This window comes from Hyla sarda, chromosome 3, assembly GCF_029499605.1.
Source record: "Hyla sarda isolate aHylSar1 chromosome 3, aHylSar1.hap1, whole genome shotgun sequence".
In the NCBI taxonomy this organism is placed as follows: domain Eukaryota; kingdom Metazoa; phylum Chordata; class Amphibia; order Anura; family Hylidae; genus Hyla; species Hyla sarda.
Window position 1 is genome coordinate 82,741,407 of NC_079191.1, and position 14,980 is coordinate 82,756,386.

The 14,980-nt window shown below is 42.5% G+C and overlaps 1 protein-coding gene across 5 annotated transcripts in view; it reads left to right on the top strand.

Annotated features, from left to right (window-relative positions):
- PAK2 (p21 (RAC1) activated kinase 2) overlaps positions 1-14,980 on the top strand; it is a 67,574-nt gene that overhangs the window by 29,104 nt on the left and 23,490 nt on the right. For all 5 annotated transcript variants that reach the window (XR_008891007.1, XR_008891008.1, XM_056564426.1 and 2 more), the window contains exons 2-10: positions 982-1,193; positions 6,086-6,180; positions 7,783-7,933; positions 8,036-8,070; positions 8,475-8,576; positions 10,718-10,844; positions 14,149-14,212; positions 14,504-14,552; positions 14,670-14,782. Coding sequence is in view for 3 of the 5 variants with exons in the window: in XM_056564426.1 (XP_056420401.1) it covers positions 1,004-1,193; positions 6,086-6,180; positions 7,783-7,933; positions 8,036-8,070; positions 8,475-8,576; positions 10,718-10,844; positions 14,149-14,212; positions 14,504-14,552; positions 14,670-14,782 (926 nt within the window). In the remaining 2 variants the exon portion in view is untranslated. The remainder of the gene's footprint in view (positions 1-981; positions 1,194-6,085; positions 6,181-7,782; positions 7,934-8,035; positions 8,071-8,474; positions 8,577-10,717; positions 10,845-14,148; positions 14,213-14,503; positions 14,553-14,669; positions 14,783-14,980) is intronic.

Consider the following 14,980-nt stretch of genomic DNA (forward strand, 5'->3'; position numbering starts at 1 on the left):
TTCTTTCTGGCTCCTTTCAGTCTATTCATTTTTATAGCACATTTGTACTTCCTCTTCAGACGTCACGCACCACCATGTAACCTGTTGTGTTTCCAGTAAACTGTTACCACTGGTGCTTTCCCTTCACATGTAAAACGTAACCAAGGTCAGTGTTTCCCAACCAGGATGCCTCCAGCTGTTGCAAAACTACAACTCCCAGCATGCCCGGACAGCCGTTGGCTGTCCGGGCATGCTGGGAGTTGCAGTTTTGCAACAGCTGGAGGCACCCTGGTTGGGAAACACTGACCTAGACATTGTGTAATGTATGCCACGTTGTGACATCATCACTTCAGGAAGAGTGCGCCGGATTGTGAAATCTCTTGTATTCAATTATGGATATCTCTTTCGAATTCGGGGGGAATTCGAAAGAGATATACATAATTCAATACAAGTGATTACCCCCCCCCCCCCGCAGATGCCTAAAACAATGAGGTGTAACGCCTGCTCCTTTTTATACATTACTATTATCTGCAATGACTGAATGCCGTAGTTCTTCCCATAAATTTCCAAATAAAATTTTGGCTTGTTTTTCACCGTATTTGGGCTGTATGTTCAGCATAGCCATCAGGAAATGAGGGCCTCACCCCCCCCCCCCCCCAGCACCCACCACGATCATGTGCTTGTAGCAGTCTTCTCAGTGTCTTCTAGCGCCCATATCTGCAGCGCCATACTTTTAGTAATGGCGGTGCAAAGTACTGCAACATTACCCATCAAGTGAACGAGGAAACACTAAGGCTAAATAACCTCTTTGCAAGTGTTCTTGGCATTTAGAGAGGAGGAAACACAATTGTCAAATGTTTTGATAGGTTGGGTTTTCCCACTGATTGCCAAATAGCGCAGCAATCCCAGCTGTTGTAGTCCCCTTTGATTATTAAAGGGGTAGTCAACAAGTGTAAAAACATTCAAATCTATGTATTCCTTTTTTTTTTTGTTATCCTCTAGGGATCACTCAGCTGCAGCAACCATGTCTGATAATGGAGAGCTTGAAGATAAACCTCCAGCCCCCCCAGTGCGGATGAGCAGCGCGGTCTTCAGCTCTGGAACAAAAGACCCACTGTCAAGCAACCACAGCCTTAAGCCTCTTCCATTGATCCCTGAAGAGAGAAAATCCTCCAGGAACAAAATTATATCCATCTTCTCGTACAATGAAAAAGGTGAGTGGAAATGTGCACCTAAATGGCGATCTGCTTAGTAGTAGTTCTATTTATTCCTAATATTTCAATCACTTTTAAAATGCTTAAAGGGGTACTCCGGTGAAAACCTTTTTTTCTTTTAAATCAACTGGTGGCAGAAAGTTAAACATATTTTGTAAATTACTTCTAGTAAAAAAAATCTTAATCCTTCCTGTACTTATTAGCTGCTGAATACTACAGAGGAAATTATTTTCTTTTTGGAATGCTCTCTGATGACATCACGAGCACAGTTCTCTCTGCTGACGTTATTATAATAACGCTTTATTTATTGTTGTCCTTAGCGGGATTTGAACCCAAGTCCCCAGCACTGCAAGGCAGCAGTGCTAACCACTGAGCCACCATGCTGCCCTTAGCATACATCTGCTATGCATGTTTGCTAAAATGGACAGAGATGTCAGCAGAGAGCACTGTGTTTGTGATGTCATCGGTGTTCCAAAAAGAAAGGAATTTCCTCTATAGCATTCAGCAGCTAATAAGTACTAGAAGGATTAAGATTTTTTAATAGAAGTAATTTACAAATATGTTTATCTTCTGCCACCAGTTGATTTAAAAGAAAAAAGGTTTTCACTGGAGTACCCCTTTAAGATCAGATGGCTTTTCTGTGACCATCCTTTCTGAGCTTTGGATGCTTTATATCCATGAAAAAGTTTTTCTAAGCCACCCAGGAATTGCAGAGAGGTAGGGCCCGGGGTCCACTATGTTCTGTGGCCACAACACCTCTCTGCTTACATCACGCTTGCTCCCCCTGTGTGACTGTCCCGCGCATACACCTAAATTGTGTATTATGACGCATGCGCAGTGAGTCTGTCAGTGATTCAGACTCACTGCACATGTAACACAACAGCCAGTGTTATACCAAGAGGCGGGAGACAACTTCTTAAACCGAATGTGAGCTTATAAAGGGGCAGCCCACCAATACCCTGATAACGTTTCACATGCCCAATCCTGTGTTCTTTTCCCCCTGGACATAAGCTGATGGCAAAATGCTGATTACCTTCTGTAGGTTTAAAATAAAAAAAAATCTCATTGTCCAGAAATTCATGTTTATGTGGTAGTTGAAAGATAAGTTGTGTGTTAGCAGGAATCCATGGTGCACTATTGGAAATTACATTTAGGAAGGCTTTTTTCCCCCCAATATTTTTTTTTTTTTATCAATATTTGTTTAACCCCTTCCCGACCTATGACATACCTGTACGTCATGGGTGGCAAGGTGTTTCCGACCCATGACATACAGGTACGTCATGAACATTACTGCCGCTACTCGCGGCATCCCGCAGCGCCCGGAAAGATGGTGGCTATCACTGATAGCCAGCCATCTTACCGTGCGACCACGGGGGGTTTCGTCCCCCACCCCCCCCAGCGATCGCTGCTATCAGCTGGTCAAATCTGACTAGCTGATAGCAGCGTTTCGCTATCAGAATACTTAGCAGCGCGGTGTGTGAGTTCCGATCACGGGGATCGGGACACACACCGCTCTGCTAAGTGTCCCTGTCCCGTCCCCCGGCGTCACTTACCCGTCGGAGCGGTGTCCCGAGCGGTCCCGGCGTCCTCCGTGCGGTCCCGGCGTCCTCCGTGGGGTCCCGGCTGCGCTGCGTCCCGGAGGTGAGTTTCCGGCAGCAGGGCGGCATCTTCATTGGCAGCAGTGAGATCGCCGTAAAGCGATCTCACTGCTGCCTCTGAGAGTTTCAAAACTGCAACTCCCAGCATGCCCAGACAGCCTTTGGCTTTCTGGGCATGCTGGGAGTTGTAGTTTTGCAACATCTGGAGGTCCACAGTTTGGAGACCACTGTATAATGGTCTCCAATCTGTGCTCTTCCAGATGTTGCAAAACTACAAATCTCAGCATGCTCAGTCTGTCCAGGCATGCTGGGAGTTGTAGTTCTCTAACATCTGGAAGAGCACAGATTGGAGACCATTATACAGTGGTCTCCAAACTGTGGACCTCCAGATGTTGCAAAACTACAACTCCCAGCATGCCCAGACTGCCCAAGCATGCTGGAAGTTGTAGTTCGGCAACATCTGATCCTTCAGATATTGCCGAACTACAACTTCCAGCATGCCTTGGCAGTCTGGGCATGCTGGGAGTTGTAGTTTTGCAACATCTGGAGGCACACTAGTTGGGAAACATTGTCCGTTTCCTACCTCAGTGCCTCCAGCTGTTGCAATTGTTGCAAAACTATAACTCCCAGCATGCACTGACAGACCATGCATGCTGGGAGTTGTAGTTTTGCAACAGCTGGAGGCACACTGGTTTGGAAACACTAAGTTTGGTTGCAAAACACTTGAAAGTTTATTACTTAACTTAGTGTTTCCAAACCAGTGTTCCTCCAGCTGTTGCAAAACTACAACTCCCAGCATGCACGGACAGCCAAAGGGCATGCTCGGAGTTTGCAACAGCTGGATGTTTGCCCCCTCCCCCCAATGTGAATGTACAGGGTACACTCACATGGGCGGAGGTTTACAGTGAGTGCTGCAAGTTTGAGATGGCGCAAATTTTGCGCTGCAGCTCAAACTTCCAGCGGCAAACTTGCTGTGAACCTCTGCCCATGTGACTGTACCCTAAAAACACTACACTACACTAACACTGACCTAAAATAAAAAGTAAAAAACACTACATATACACATACCCCTACACAGCCCCCCTCCCCCCAAAAAATGAAAAACGTCTGGTACGCTACTGTTTCCAAAACGGAGCCTCCAGCTGTTGCAAAATAATAACTCCCAGTATTGCCGGACAGCCATTGACTGTCCAGGCATGCTGGGAGTTTTGCAACAGCTGGAGGCACCCTGTTAGGGGTATTCTACGCCAGTGATTCCCAATGTCCACCCCTATGCAAATCCCTAATTCAGGCCTCAAATGCGCATGGCGCTCTCTCACTTTGGAGCCCTGTCGTATTTCAGGGCAACAGTTTTGGGACACATATGGGGTATCGCCGTACTCGGGAGAAATTGCCTTACAAATTTTGGGGGGCTTTTTCTTCTTTAACCCCTTATGAAAAGGTGAAGTTGGGGTCTACACCAGCATGTTAGTGTAAAAAAATAAATTTTTTACACTGACATGCTGGTGTTGCCCTATACTTTTCATTTTCACAAGAGGTAAAAGGGAAAAAAGACCCTCTAAATTTGTAACACAATTTCTCCCGAGTACGGAGATACCCCATAAGTGGGCGTAAAGTGTTCTGAGGGCGCACAACAAGGCCCAGAAGGGAGAGTGCACCATGTACATTTGAGGCGATTTGCACAGGGGTGGCTGATGGTTACAGCAGTTCTGACAAACGCAAAACAATAAATATCCATATGTGACCCCATTTTGGAAACTACACCCCTCACGGAATCTAATAAGGGGTGCAGTGAGCATTTACACCCCACTGGTGTATGACAGATTTTTGGAACAGTGGTCTGTGAAAATGAAAAATAAAATTTTTGATTTGCACAGTCCACCGTTTCAAATATCTGTCAAACGCCAGTGGGGTGTAAATGCTCACTGCACCCCTTATTAAATTCCATGAGGGGTATAGTTTCCAAAATGGGGTCACATGTGGGGGGGTCCACTGTTCTGGCACCATAGGGGCTTCCTAAATGGGACATGCCCCCCAAAAACCCTTTCAGAAAAACTCACTCTCCAAAATCCCATTGTCGCTCCTTCCCTTCTGAGCCCTCTACTGCGCCCGCCGAACACTTTACATACGCATATGAGGTATTTCCTTACTCGAGAGAAATTGGGTTACAAATTTTAGGGTGATTTCTCTCCTTTTACCCCTTGTAAAAATAAAAAAATTGGGTCTACAAGAAAATGCGAGTGTAAAAAATGAAGATTTAGAATTTTCTCCTTCACTTTGCTGCTATTCCTGTGAAACACCTAAAGGGTTAAAACACTTACTGAATGTCATTTTGAATACTTTGGGGGGTGCAGTTTTTATAATGGGGTCATTTATAGGGTATTTCTAATATGAAGATCCTTAAAATCCACTTCCAACCTGAACTGGTCCCTGAAAAACTACGATTTTGAAAATCTTGAGAAAAATTGGAAAATTGCTGCGGAACTTTGAAGCCCTCTGGTGTCTTCCAAAAGTAAAAACTTGTCAATTTTTTAATGCAAACACAAAGTAGACATATTGTATATGTGAATCAATATGTAATTTATTTGGAATATCCATTTTCCTTTCAAGCAGAGACTTTCAAAGTTAGAAAAATGCTAAATTTTCAAAATTTTCATGAAATTTTTAGATTTTTTACCAAGAAAGGATACAAATATCAGTGAAATTTTACCGATAAAATAAAGTAGAATATGTCACGAAAAAACAATCTCGGAATCAGAATGATAAGTAAAAGCATTCCAAAGTTATTAATGTTTAAAGTGACAGTGGTCAGATTTTCAAAAAATGCCCAGGTCATGAAGGTGAAAATGGGCTGGGTCATGAAGGGGTTAATGTTCCCCCATCCTTTTACCTTTCCTGCATTGCTTCATTCTGGCAAATATTCTGTTTGACTTCCAGCCTCTAGACCAGTGGTCTTCAACCTGCGGACCTCCAGATGTTGCAAAACTACAACTCCCAGCATGCCCGGAAAGCCGTTGGCTGTCCGGGCATGCTGGGAGTTGAAGTTTTGGAACATCTGGAGGTCCGCAGGTTGAGGACCACTGCTCTAGACAGTATACTTATAGGTGGAGATATATCTTGTAGTTCGCAATGTTTACAGATCCCATATGAAACATCTCTTTGCTCCTGGTAAATAATGCGAGGGGCTAGAGAATGTTGTCCTTGTGGTTGTTTTTTTTTTTTTTTTTATAAATTATTAGATGGCTTGTCAATCTTTTTGGAATGTTTTTGTAATGATATAACCTTGTCTGACAGCGGGAAAGAAGAAAGAACGCCCTGAGATCTCCCCACCCTCAGACTTTGAACACACTATACACGTGGGCTTTGATGCAGTGACTGGAGAGTTTACTGTAAGTATAGATCATTTTATACATGTGTATGTGTGTTGAACGTGTAACCACTATTTTTTTTTTTTTTATACTTACCAGTAGAGATGAGCGAACTTACAGGAAATTCGATTCGTCACGAACTTCTCGGCTCGGCAGTTGATGACTTATCCTGCGTAAATAAGTTCAGCCTTCAGGTGCTCCGGTGGGCTGGAAAAGGTGGATACAGTCCTAGGAAAGAGTCTCCTAGGACTGTATCCACCTTTTCCAGCCCACCGGAGCACCGGAAAGCTGAACTAATTTATGCAGGAAAATAACATCAACTGCCGAGCCGAGAAGTTCGTGACGAATCAAATTTACTGTAAGTTCGCTCATCTCTACTTACCAGCAGTATAAGGCTCTGACACTTGTGCCAGTCTCCATCCCATTGGCTTTCTGTTTACTTTTGACAAAGAATAGCATAATCTGCAGCGTTGTCCTGGTCTTTAATAAGAATGGAAACCTGACTGGCCTATTAGACTATGTTCACACGCTAGAATTTCTGCATGAATTTATATCCAAAACACTTCAATGGGATTACGCTGTCCCATTCACACATCAGAATTCCTTCTATGGAATTTCCGCTGCAGGAATTCCATTGAAGTGAATTGGCAAATAATTTCTGCAGAACCCCATGCAGAAATTCTGCCGCGTGAACAGTCGTATAAGTCTGAACATCGACGTAGCTAAACGGGAGCTGCAAGATTTGATTTACTCAGTTCATGGCTTCTATACTTAAAGGGGTATTCCAGGCAAAACCTTTTTTTATATATATATCAACTGGCTCAGGAAAGTTAAACAGATTTGTAAATTACTTCTATTAAAAAATCTTAATCCTTCCAATAGTTATTAGCTTCTGAAGTTTTCTGTCTAACTGCTCAATGATGATGATGTCACGTCCCGGGAGCTGTGCATGATGGGAGAATATCCCCATAGGAACTACACAGCTCCTGGGACGTGAGTCATCAGAGAGCAGTTAGACAGAAAACAACAACTCAAATTCAGAAGCTAATAACTATTGAAAGGATTAAGATTTTTTTTAATAGAAGTAATTTACAGATCTGTTTAACTTTCTGGAGCCAGTTGATATATAAAAAAATTTTTGGCCCGGAATACCCCTTTCAGCTCCTGCACAGGATTTCAGACACACTTGCTTTCATTTCCAAACTCAGGACTGGCATACTTTACACTCAATTGTTCCACAGTAAAAAGCATATTGCTAACTTGTTGCATTTTTAGATCCTCTAAGCCATGTCAAGTCAGTTGGAAAAAAGTCAAACCCAGATATTGGGGGAGATTTATCAAAACCTGTCCAGAGGAAAAGTTGCCCATAGCATCCAATCAGCTTGCTTCTTTCATTTTTAACAAGACCTCTGCAAAGTAAAAGAAGCAATCTGATTGGTTGCTATGGGCAACTTAGCAACTTTTCCTTTGCACAGGTTTTGATAAATCTCCCCCATTGTGTACATCATGTAATTTTAATTGATGTAATATTTCTTAAGTTCCTTCCTGTGTTTTTAGGAATAAACATTGTAAAAGGTCACATTGCACTATTCAGAATGTAACTAGCCATGTGCTTTTGTGCAGGGTATGCCAGAGCAATGGGCACGGTTGCTACAGACCTCAAACATTACCAAGCTCGAACAGAAGAAGAATCCACAGGCTGTGCTCGATGTGCTGAAGTTCTATGACTCAAAGGACACAGCTAAACAGAAATACCTTAGCGTTTCAGCAACAGGTAAACTGTGACTACCAAATGGGTAGCTCACCTAGTATTTAAGGTTTCTCCTTCCACGTATGGTTACACTTTACATAAATACATTTTTTGTTTTGTTTTCAGATAAAGATGGCCTCCCTTCTGGCCTGTCACCTGCAGTAAGTATCAGTGTATCCTCTGATCAGTTATGTAACTGATCATGCATCTAGAATATAGAGACAATTGAATAGTTTGTTTGATTTATTTTTTTTTGCTTCCAAATTTCTAAATTAAGCAACTTTGTAAATATTAATTAAATACAGCATTTCGCTATTGTGGAGCCTGTGCTAATCCTGTAGATAGCTGACTGTACTGCTGCTTCTGACATAGAATCAACAGCAGACTACTCTTCAGGCATTCTGTGCTCCACCTCCTTTGTTTAAGCACGAAAGGGAGGAAGTTGTCAGAAGTAGGAGAAAAGCATGCATATAATTTTAACTAGAAGCATATTGCAAACTGCATATCTGGTGGTCTAAAAGGGAAAATGAACCTAATTATTTTTGTATTTTTTTTCTTCTTCTAGCCACATGCTAAAGGATCCGAGCCTACAAGAGCAGCGACAGATGATGATGACGATGATGATGCTCCTCCAGTTATTGCTCCGCGACCTGAACATACAAAATCGGTAGGCAGCCTTATCAACTATAATTTATATATATAAAAAATGTTATGCAGCTTAAGTAAAGGGAATGTTACCTGAAAATATACGTTATTGCAGAACTTGAGATCTGTTGTTAGTCTCCCATATTGTCTGCCCTACTGAATGATGGGCATCTTCTCAGTCAGTCGTGTGTAGTTACACAATACTGTCAGTACTTTGACAGGCAGGTCAACACCAAGCCCTTGTACTTTCTGTAACTGGTCCTGAAAGAATATTGAATATGATTCTGGTTTATTTACCGTATTTTTCGCCGTATAAGACGCACTTTTTCTTCCCCAAAACTGGGGGGAAAAAGTCGGTGCGTCTTATACGGCGAATACACCCCTATCGCGGCGGCCCCTGCGGCCATCAACGGCCGGGACCCGCGGCTAATACAGGACATCACCGATTGTGGTGATGCCCTGTATTAACCCTTCAGTCCCGAACAGCCTGACTGAATAGCCGGGTTAGTGCTTACAGGACACCGGGGGGGACCTTACCTGCCTCCTCGGTGTCTTCTCCGTTCAGGGATCCCCTGTATGCCGGCGCTCTCCTTCCTCGTCATCACTTCGTCATGTATGTGCGTCGGCGTGCGTAACGACGTGATGACGGCGACGGAGAGCGAGGATACCCGGCCGGCAGCAGAGACGTTCGAGCGACGGGGACACGGCGACAGCGATGGAGCGACATCCAGGGCAGCGGTGATGGGTCCGGAGCGGCGGGGACACGTGAGTATTACCTCCTATGCAGTGGTCATCAATCTGCGGACCTCCAGATGTTGCAAAACAACTCCCAGCATGCCCGGACAGCCAACAGCTGTCCAGGCATGCTGGGAGTTGTAGTTTTGCAACATCTGGAGGTCCGCTGGTTGAAGACCACTATTGGGTTCAAAATCTTTATTTTTTTTAGATTTTGCCCCTAAAAATTTTGTGCGTCTTATACGCCGGTGTGTCCTATAGGACGAAAAATACGGTATTTTGCATACAGGCTGTAAAACTAGTTCTCCAATTACATTTTATAAAATGTAATGCAACAAGTACTAAATTCATAAAATGAAAGCTAAAGAGAAAATATAAAAGCTGTGGCAAAGGGGTTATCCAGCGCTTAACAACTTATCACCTATCCACAGCATATCCACCTGCCCGCGGGGCCACAGCCCCCTCCCCTGCAGACTAGCTGCATGAATAGACTGCTTGCACTCTATGCATTGTCTGTGGGAGTATCAGAGTGCTGTACTTGGATATCTCTTGCTCTCCAATAGACAGTGAATGTAAAACGTGCTAACCCCATAGCTCCATGTACAGGGATAGCTAGGGCCCCATTCTAGAGATTGCGGCAGGGTCCCAGCCACTTGATCCAGCAGCCAGGGATGTTTGGGAAAGCCCAAAGCAGCTGAAGAGGGGAAATTGCACAAATTGTTGAAGTCCCATTCACTTTAATAGGATTTACACAAGCGGTGTAGCCCCCCCACACCTCACTGTTTACATAACAGTTGAATGCTTAATCCAATGGGATTTATCCCATCCAGACTAGCTGACGTGGATTCCGCATCAATGATCAGTAAGTGCATCCTTTGTCTTTTTCCACAGCATAGAATTTAAATTTACGCATAGAAAAATCTGTCTCTCTACAGCAATACGGGTTCTCATAGAATGTAACGAGGCGCTGATTTTACAGAATCCTTCTGAAATTCCTATGAAAATCTACCATATTAATGTGGCCTAAAATATTAGGTCACATCTACGAATAGTGCAGTAAATGTCTGATCTCTGGCACCATACCTACCTTATGAACAAAGGCCCCATAGGCCCCAGTGTAGAGAGTTATGGAGTTGTGACACTGGTATTGTGCACCACATTTGATATGAGAATAGATGTTTTTAAAGACCATACAATGTCTTACAGGGGGTAAATGGTGTACGCCAGTGTTTTCCAGCCACTGTGCCGGCAACTTTTGCAAAACTACAACTCCCAGCATGCCCGGACAGCCAACGGCTGTCCGGGCATGCTGGGAGTTGTACTTTTGCAACAGCTGGAGGCACAGTGGCTGGGAAACACTGATGTAGACTTTTGTTGTGACTGAAAGTAAGAAATATGATACGGACTATGCGCTTTTTGTTTTCTTAGATGTACACGCGATCTGTAATTGACCCAATACCTCCCCCTGCTGGAGATACTGACAGTGCAGCAAGGAATGCAGACAAACAGAAAAAGAAGACGAAGATGAGTGATGATGAGATAATGGAGAAACTTCGTAAGTTACATTATTCATGTAATTTGGTGTTTGTTTTTTTTTTTTTTTTTTTTTTTTTTTTTGTATTTTCTTTGCTTCCAAAGCATAAAATAGGTTATCTATAGGGAAGATCAGTATAGGAAAAACCTACACACCTACCTATCTTTTTGAATTCAATGTGGATATTATAGTAATATATTATTTAAATAAATAAATAAATAAATATGTAGACATAGTCCACCATAGCTGTTCCATAGTGTCATAGGGGGAGATTTATCAAAATCTGTGCAAAGGAAAAGTTGTCCGGTTGCCTATAGCAACCAATCAGATCGCTTCTTTCATTTTTAACAAGGCATCTGCAAAATTAAAGAAGCAATCTGATTGGTTGCTATGGGCAACTAGGCAACTTTTCCTTTGCACAGGTTTTGATAAATCTCCCCCATAGTGTTTGAGAGTACCACCTCCATAGTAGACCACTTTTCAAAGCAATTTTGGGAAGACTTCACAAGAGTTTTTACTGTAACACTGAAGTAATTACACTCTACAACGTAAAGTAGTGAGCGCACAGCCTGTATAACAGTGTTTAATGTTGTCCCCTCTAAATAACTCAACATACAGTCATTAAAGGGGCTTTCCGGTGGGGGGTGGTAAAGCTATACAGAATATCAAGGTAGAACCGGCACTGCTAGCTCTGTGAAAAGGGAATGTCTATTGGAATGTAGAAGTAGGAGTACTGTTCACACAGCGAGATACGGTGGTGCTCTAGCGTGGCAAGCAGATGCAAACAATTTTCAAAGGAAACAAATTCTGGCGACTCGCCGATTCTTCAAGTCTTCTTTATTGACGTAGAATACTCACACATACAGATAACTGTTGGGGGGTGGGGGGTCACAAAGGCGACAGCAGCAGCCGATGTTTCGCACGGGTTACGTGCTTCGTCTGGCCTTAACTTTATGGGAGTACACAAGGATTAAATACAGGTGTGCAATCACATTGACGTATCACCATATTCCAACTAACACCATGTAACTAAAATCAAAGCCCTGAGGGCGGACCTGGAAGCAGGTGAGTTCCTCCCTTAGGGTACGTTCCCACACGGCATATTTGCTGCTGCGTATTTTATTTTCCCTGTTGAAGTCAATGGGTAGGAAAATACGCAGCACCAAATACGCAGCAAAATACGCCACGTGGGAATGCACCCTTAAAATGCAACAAGCATATCAAAAACTACTCGCCATTAATATTACTTAACATACAGACCTATCCACCCTTATCGTTTAAAAATCCACTACATTTCTCTTCTAAGCAAGTGTCTGTCTGCGCTGATCCCCGGAGCTGCTTTAACCTTTTCGAGTCCAGCAAAATGCAGTTCATCACATCTGCCATTGTGGTTTTCCCTTACATGGTTGATAATGCGTGGAGCCCCCTTCCCAGTACGGAAAGAGTAAAAATGTTCGTATCCGTATCTGTAACTGCCTTACAGTCTTCCCAATGTAGAAAAAACCACAAGGGCAGAATATGACCTACACCACTCCTTTAGTCCGGCATGTTATCAAATCCTGGACAACATGTGTCACCAATCCTATTCTTAGTACTTTAGTAGCTAAATTGTACTTACACAAATTACAATTTTTACAAAGAAAGTTACCTTGAGGGACTTAGTCTTTTAGCCAGGTATCTTTGTCCTCGCTCTTATTTCGGGTCCCGTTCACATTGGATTTCAAACGATCGCCGATAGTGCGATTCTTCCGGTAAGCCACCAAGGGCTTTCTTTCAGCAATAGATTTAAGCTCATCATCTGCTTCCAGTATATACCTGTTGCGTCTGATGGCACGTTCTACAATCTTGTTGACCGGAGTATTAAATGTGAACGCGAACCTGCGGGTTTCTGCGCTAGTTGCGGTTTTACTTTTGTGTGAACAAAGTGTGCCTTCCTCTGTCGTCCGCTTTTTGTCTGCCTGATTTTATCTAAGAAGCCGGGTACCCTCTCTCTTTTAGTCTTATTTCCAGTTCGTCAGCTTGGGCCTGGTATTGGTCTTCTGTGGTGTTATTCCGCTTCAAGTGGACAAACTGGCTATAAGGAATTCCCTTTTTATGTATGAGTGAGAACTCTTGAAGTGCAAAATAGTATTTTTAGCTCAATTAACATATTTTTATAGGTTGGACTAGGGATCGACCGATAACGATTTTTTAGGGCCGATACCGATAATCTGTGGAGGTTAGGGCCGATAGCCGATAACTTATTCTGATATTCCAGTATAAGTTATTGGCTATTTATCCACCCTCCCCTCCGCGACACCGCTGCAGATCATTGATTTAAAGCCACCTGCTTCTCTCCCCCTGCCTGTCCAGGCGTCCTCCTGAGTCCTATCACCGTGACCACCGCCGCACCGCCCCGGCCCGGCCCCATTGCCTCCCACATCCCCGATTTTATAATCAGCTTTTCCCGTGGTCCACGCTACATCTGGCTCCGGTGGCGTCCTCCTGAGCTGTCACCATGCGCACTGGTGGTGACGTCACGTTGAGGATGTCACTCGCCATTGCGCAGTGCACAACGTAACACAGTACGCAGCAGGAGCCAGAAGTAACGTGGACCCCGTGAGTCGTTGGGGGTGGGGCGGTTTGGAGCGTTCGGATTAGCAGCAAGGTAATAGCCGATACCGATAACGCCCAAAATCGTGAATATCTGCCAAACCGATGATAGGTCGATCCCTAGTTCGGACATTTACTCACGCAGCGATACCACATGTTTGTTTTTATTTACAGTTTTGTTTTTAGTTTTTTTTTTCTTTTATGGGAAAAGGGGGATGATTCAAACTTTTATTAGGGAAGGGGTCTAATCACATTTATTAACACTTTTTTTTTTTTTTTTTTTTTGTAATGTTATAGCCCTCATAGGGGACTAATAACATTGCACACACTGATCACTGCCATGCAATGGCCTGGATATCTCTATCATCATCATCATCTCTATTATCATCATCATCTATTATCATCATCATCTCTATTATCATCATAATCATCTCTATTATCATCATCTCTATCATCATAATCATCTCTATCATCATAATCATCTCTTTCTACCATCTCTCTCTATCTTTTTTTTTTCTTGTCCAGTTTTTTGCTTTTGATGACTTTAACCAGTGTTGCTCACCTGTTATGTGTTCTTACCAATATTGTAAAGGATGCATACCATACAGTTACCTGTATAAAGTTTCCATGCTTAGATTTATAAATAAACTCTTACAAGAACACCAGAATGTAACTACACAATGAAGATCTAATGCTCTTATGACCATCATTTTTTTTATTTTATATGTTATAGGAACTATAGTGAGCATAGGTGACCCTAAGAAAAAATACACCAGATATGAAAAGATTGGCCAGGGGTGAGTATCTTCAATTATTTCTTCCTTCATTAATGCTGTTTTCTTGCATATAAAAGGGCAGACCACGAATGCCTAATGTTGGGGAGCACATCTCATGGGGGTCTAAGAACTTGGGCGACCGCTGATTAAAACTTTCCTGCATAAGCCATAAAATTACTAAAGGGGTGTTCTGATTCAGCTTTAACCCAACATACCAGTTGGTTCTCTTGCGTTGCAAATATCAAAAGTACAAGCTTACCTCTCCGTGGTACCTTTTTAATTTATATATATATATATTTTTTTTTTCCATAGGGCCTCTGGAACAGTCTTCACTGCTATCGATGTAGCCACTGGTCAAGAGGTAAGACTAAACTATACTAAATGTGTATTTTTGTATGTCAAGTGTTTTAGTCTGGTTTTTGTGCTTTACAGCACTCGAGCTTTACTTGATAATGTTCATGCATCTCATTTTTAACAGGTCGCCATTAAACAAATAAACCTTCAGAAGCAGCCCAAGAAAGAATTGATCATAAATGAAATTCTTGTTATGAAAGAGCTGAAGAACCCGAATATTGTAAACTTTTTGGACAGGTACATATATAAAAAATATATGCACTGCAAGTTTGTGTGTGTGTATGTATATGTGTATGTATGTATATATATATATATATATATATATATATATGTATGTATGTATGTATGTATGTATATATATATATATATATATATATATATATATATATATATATATATATTGTATTTTTATTTTTTTTATATATTACCGTATTT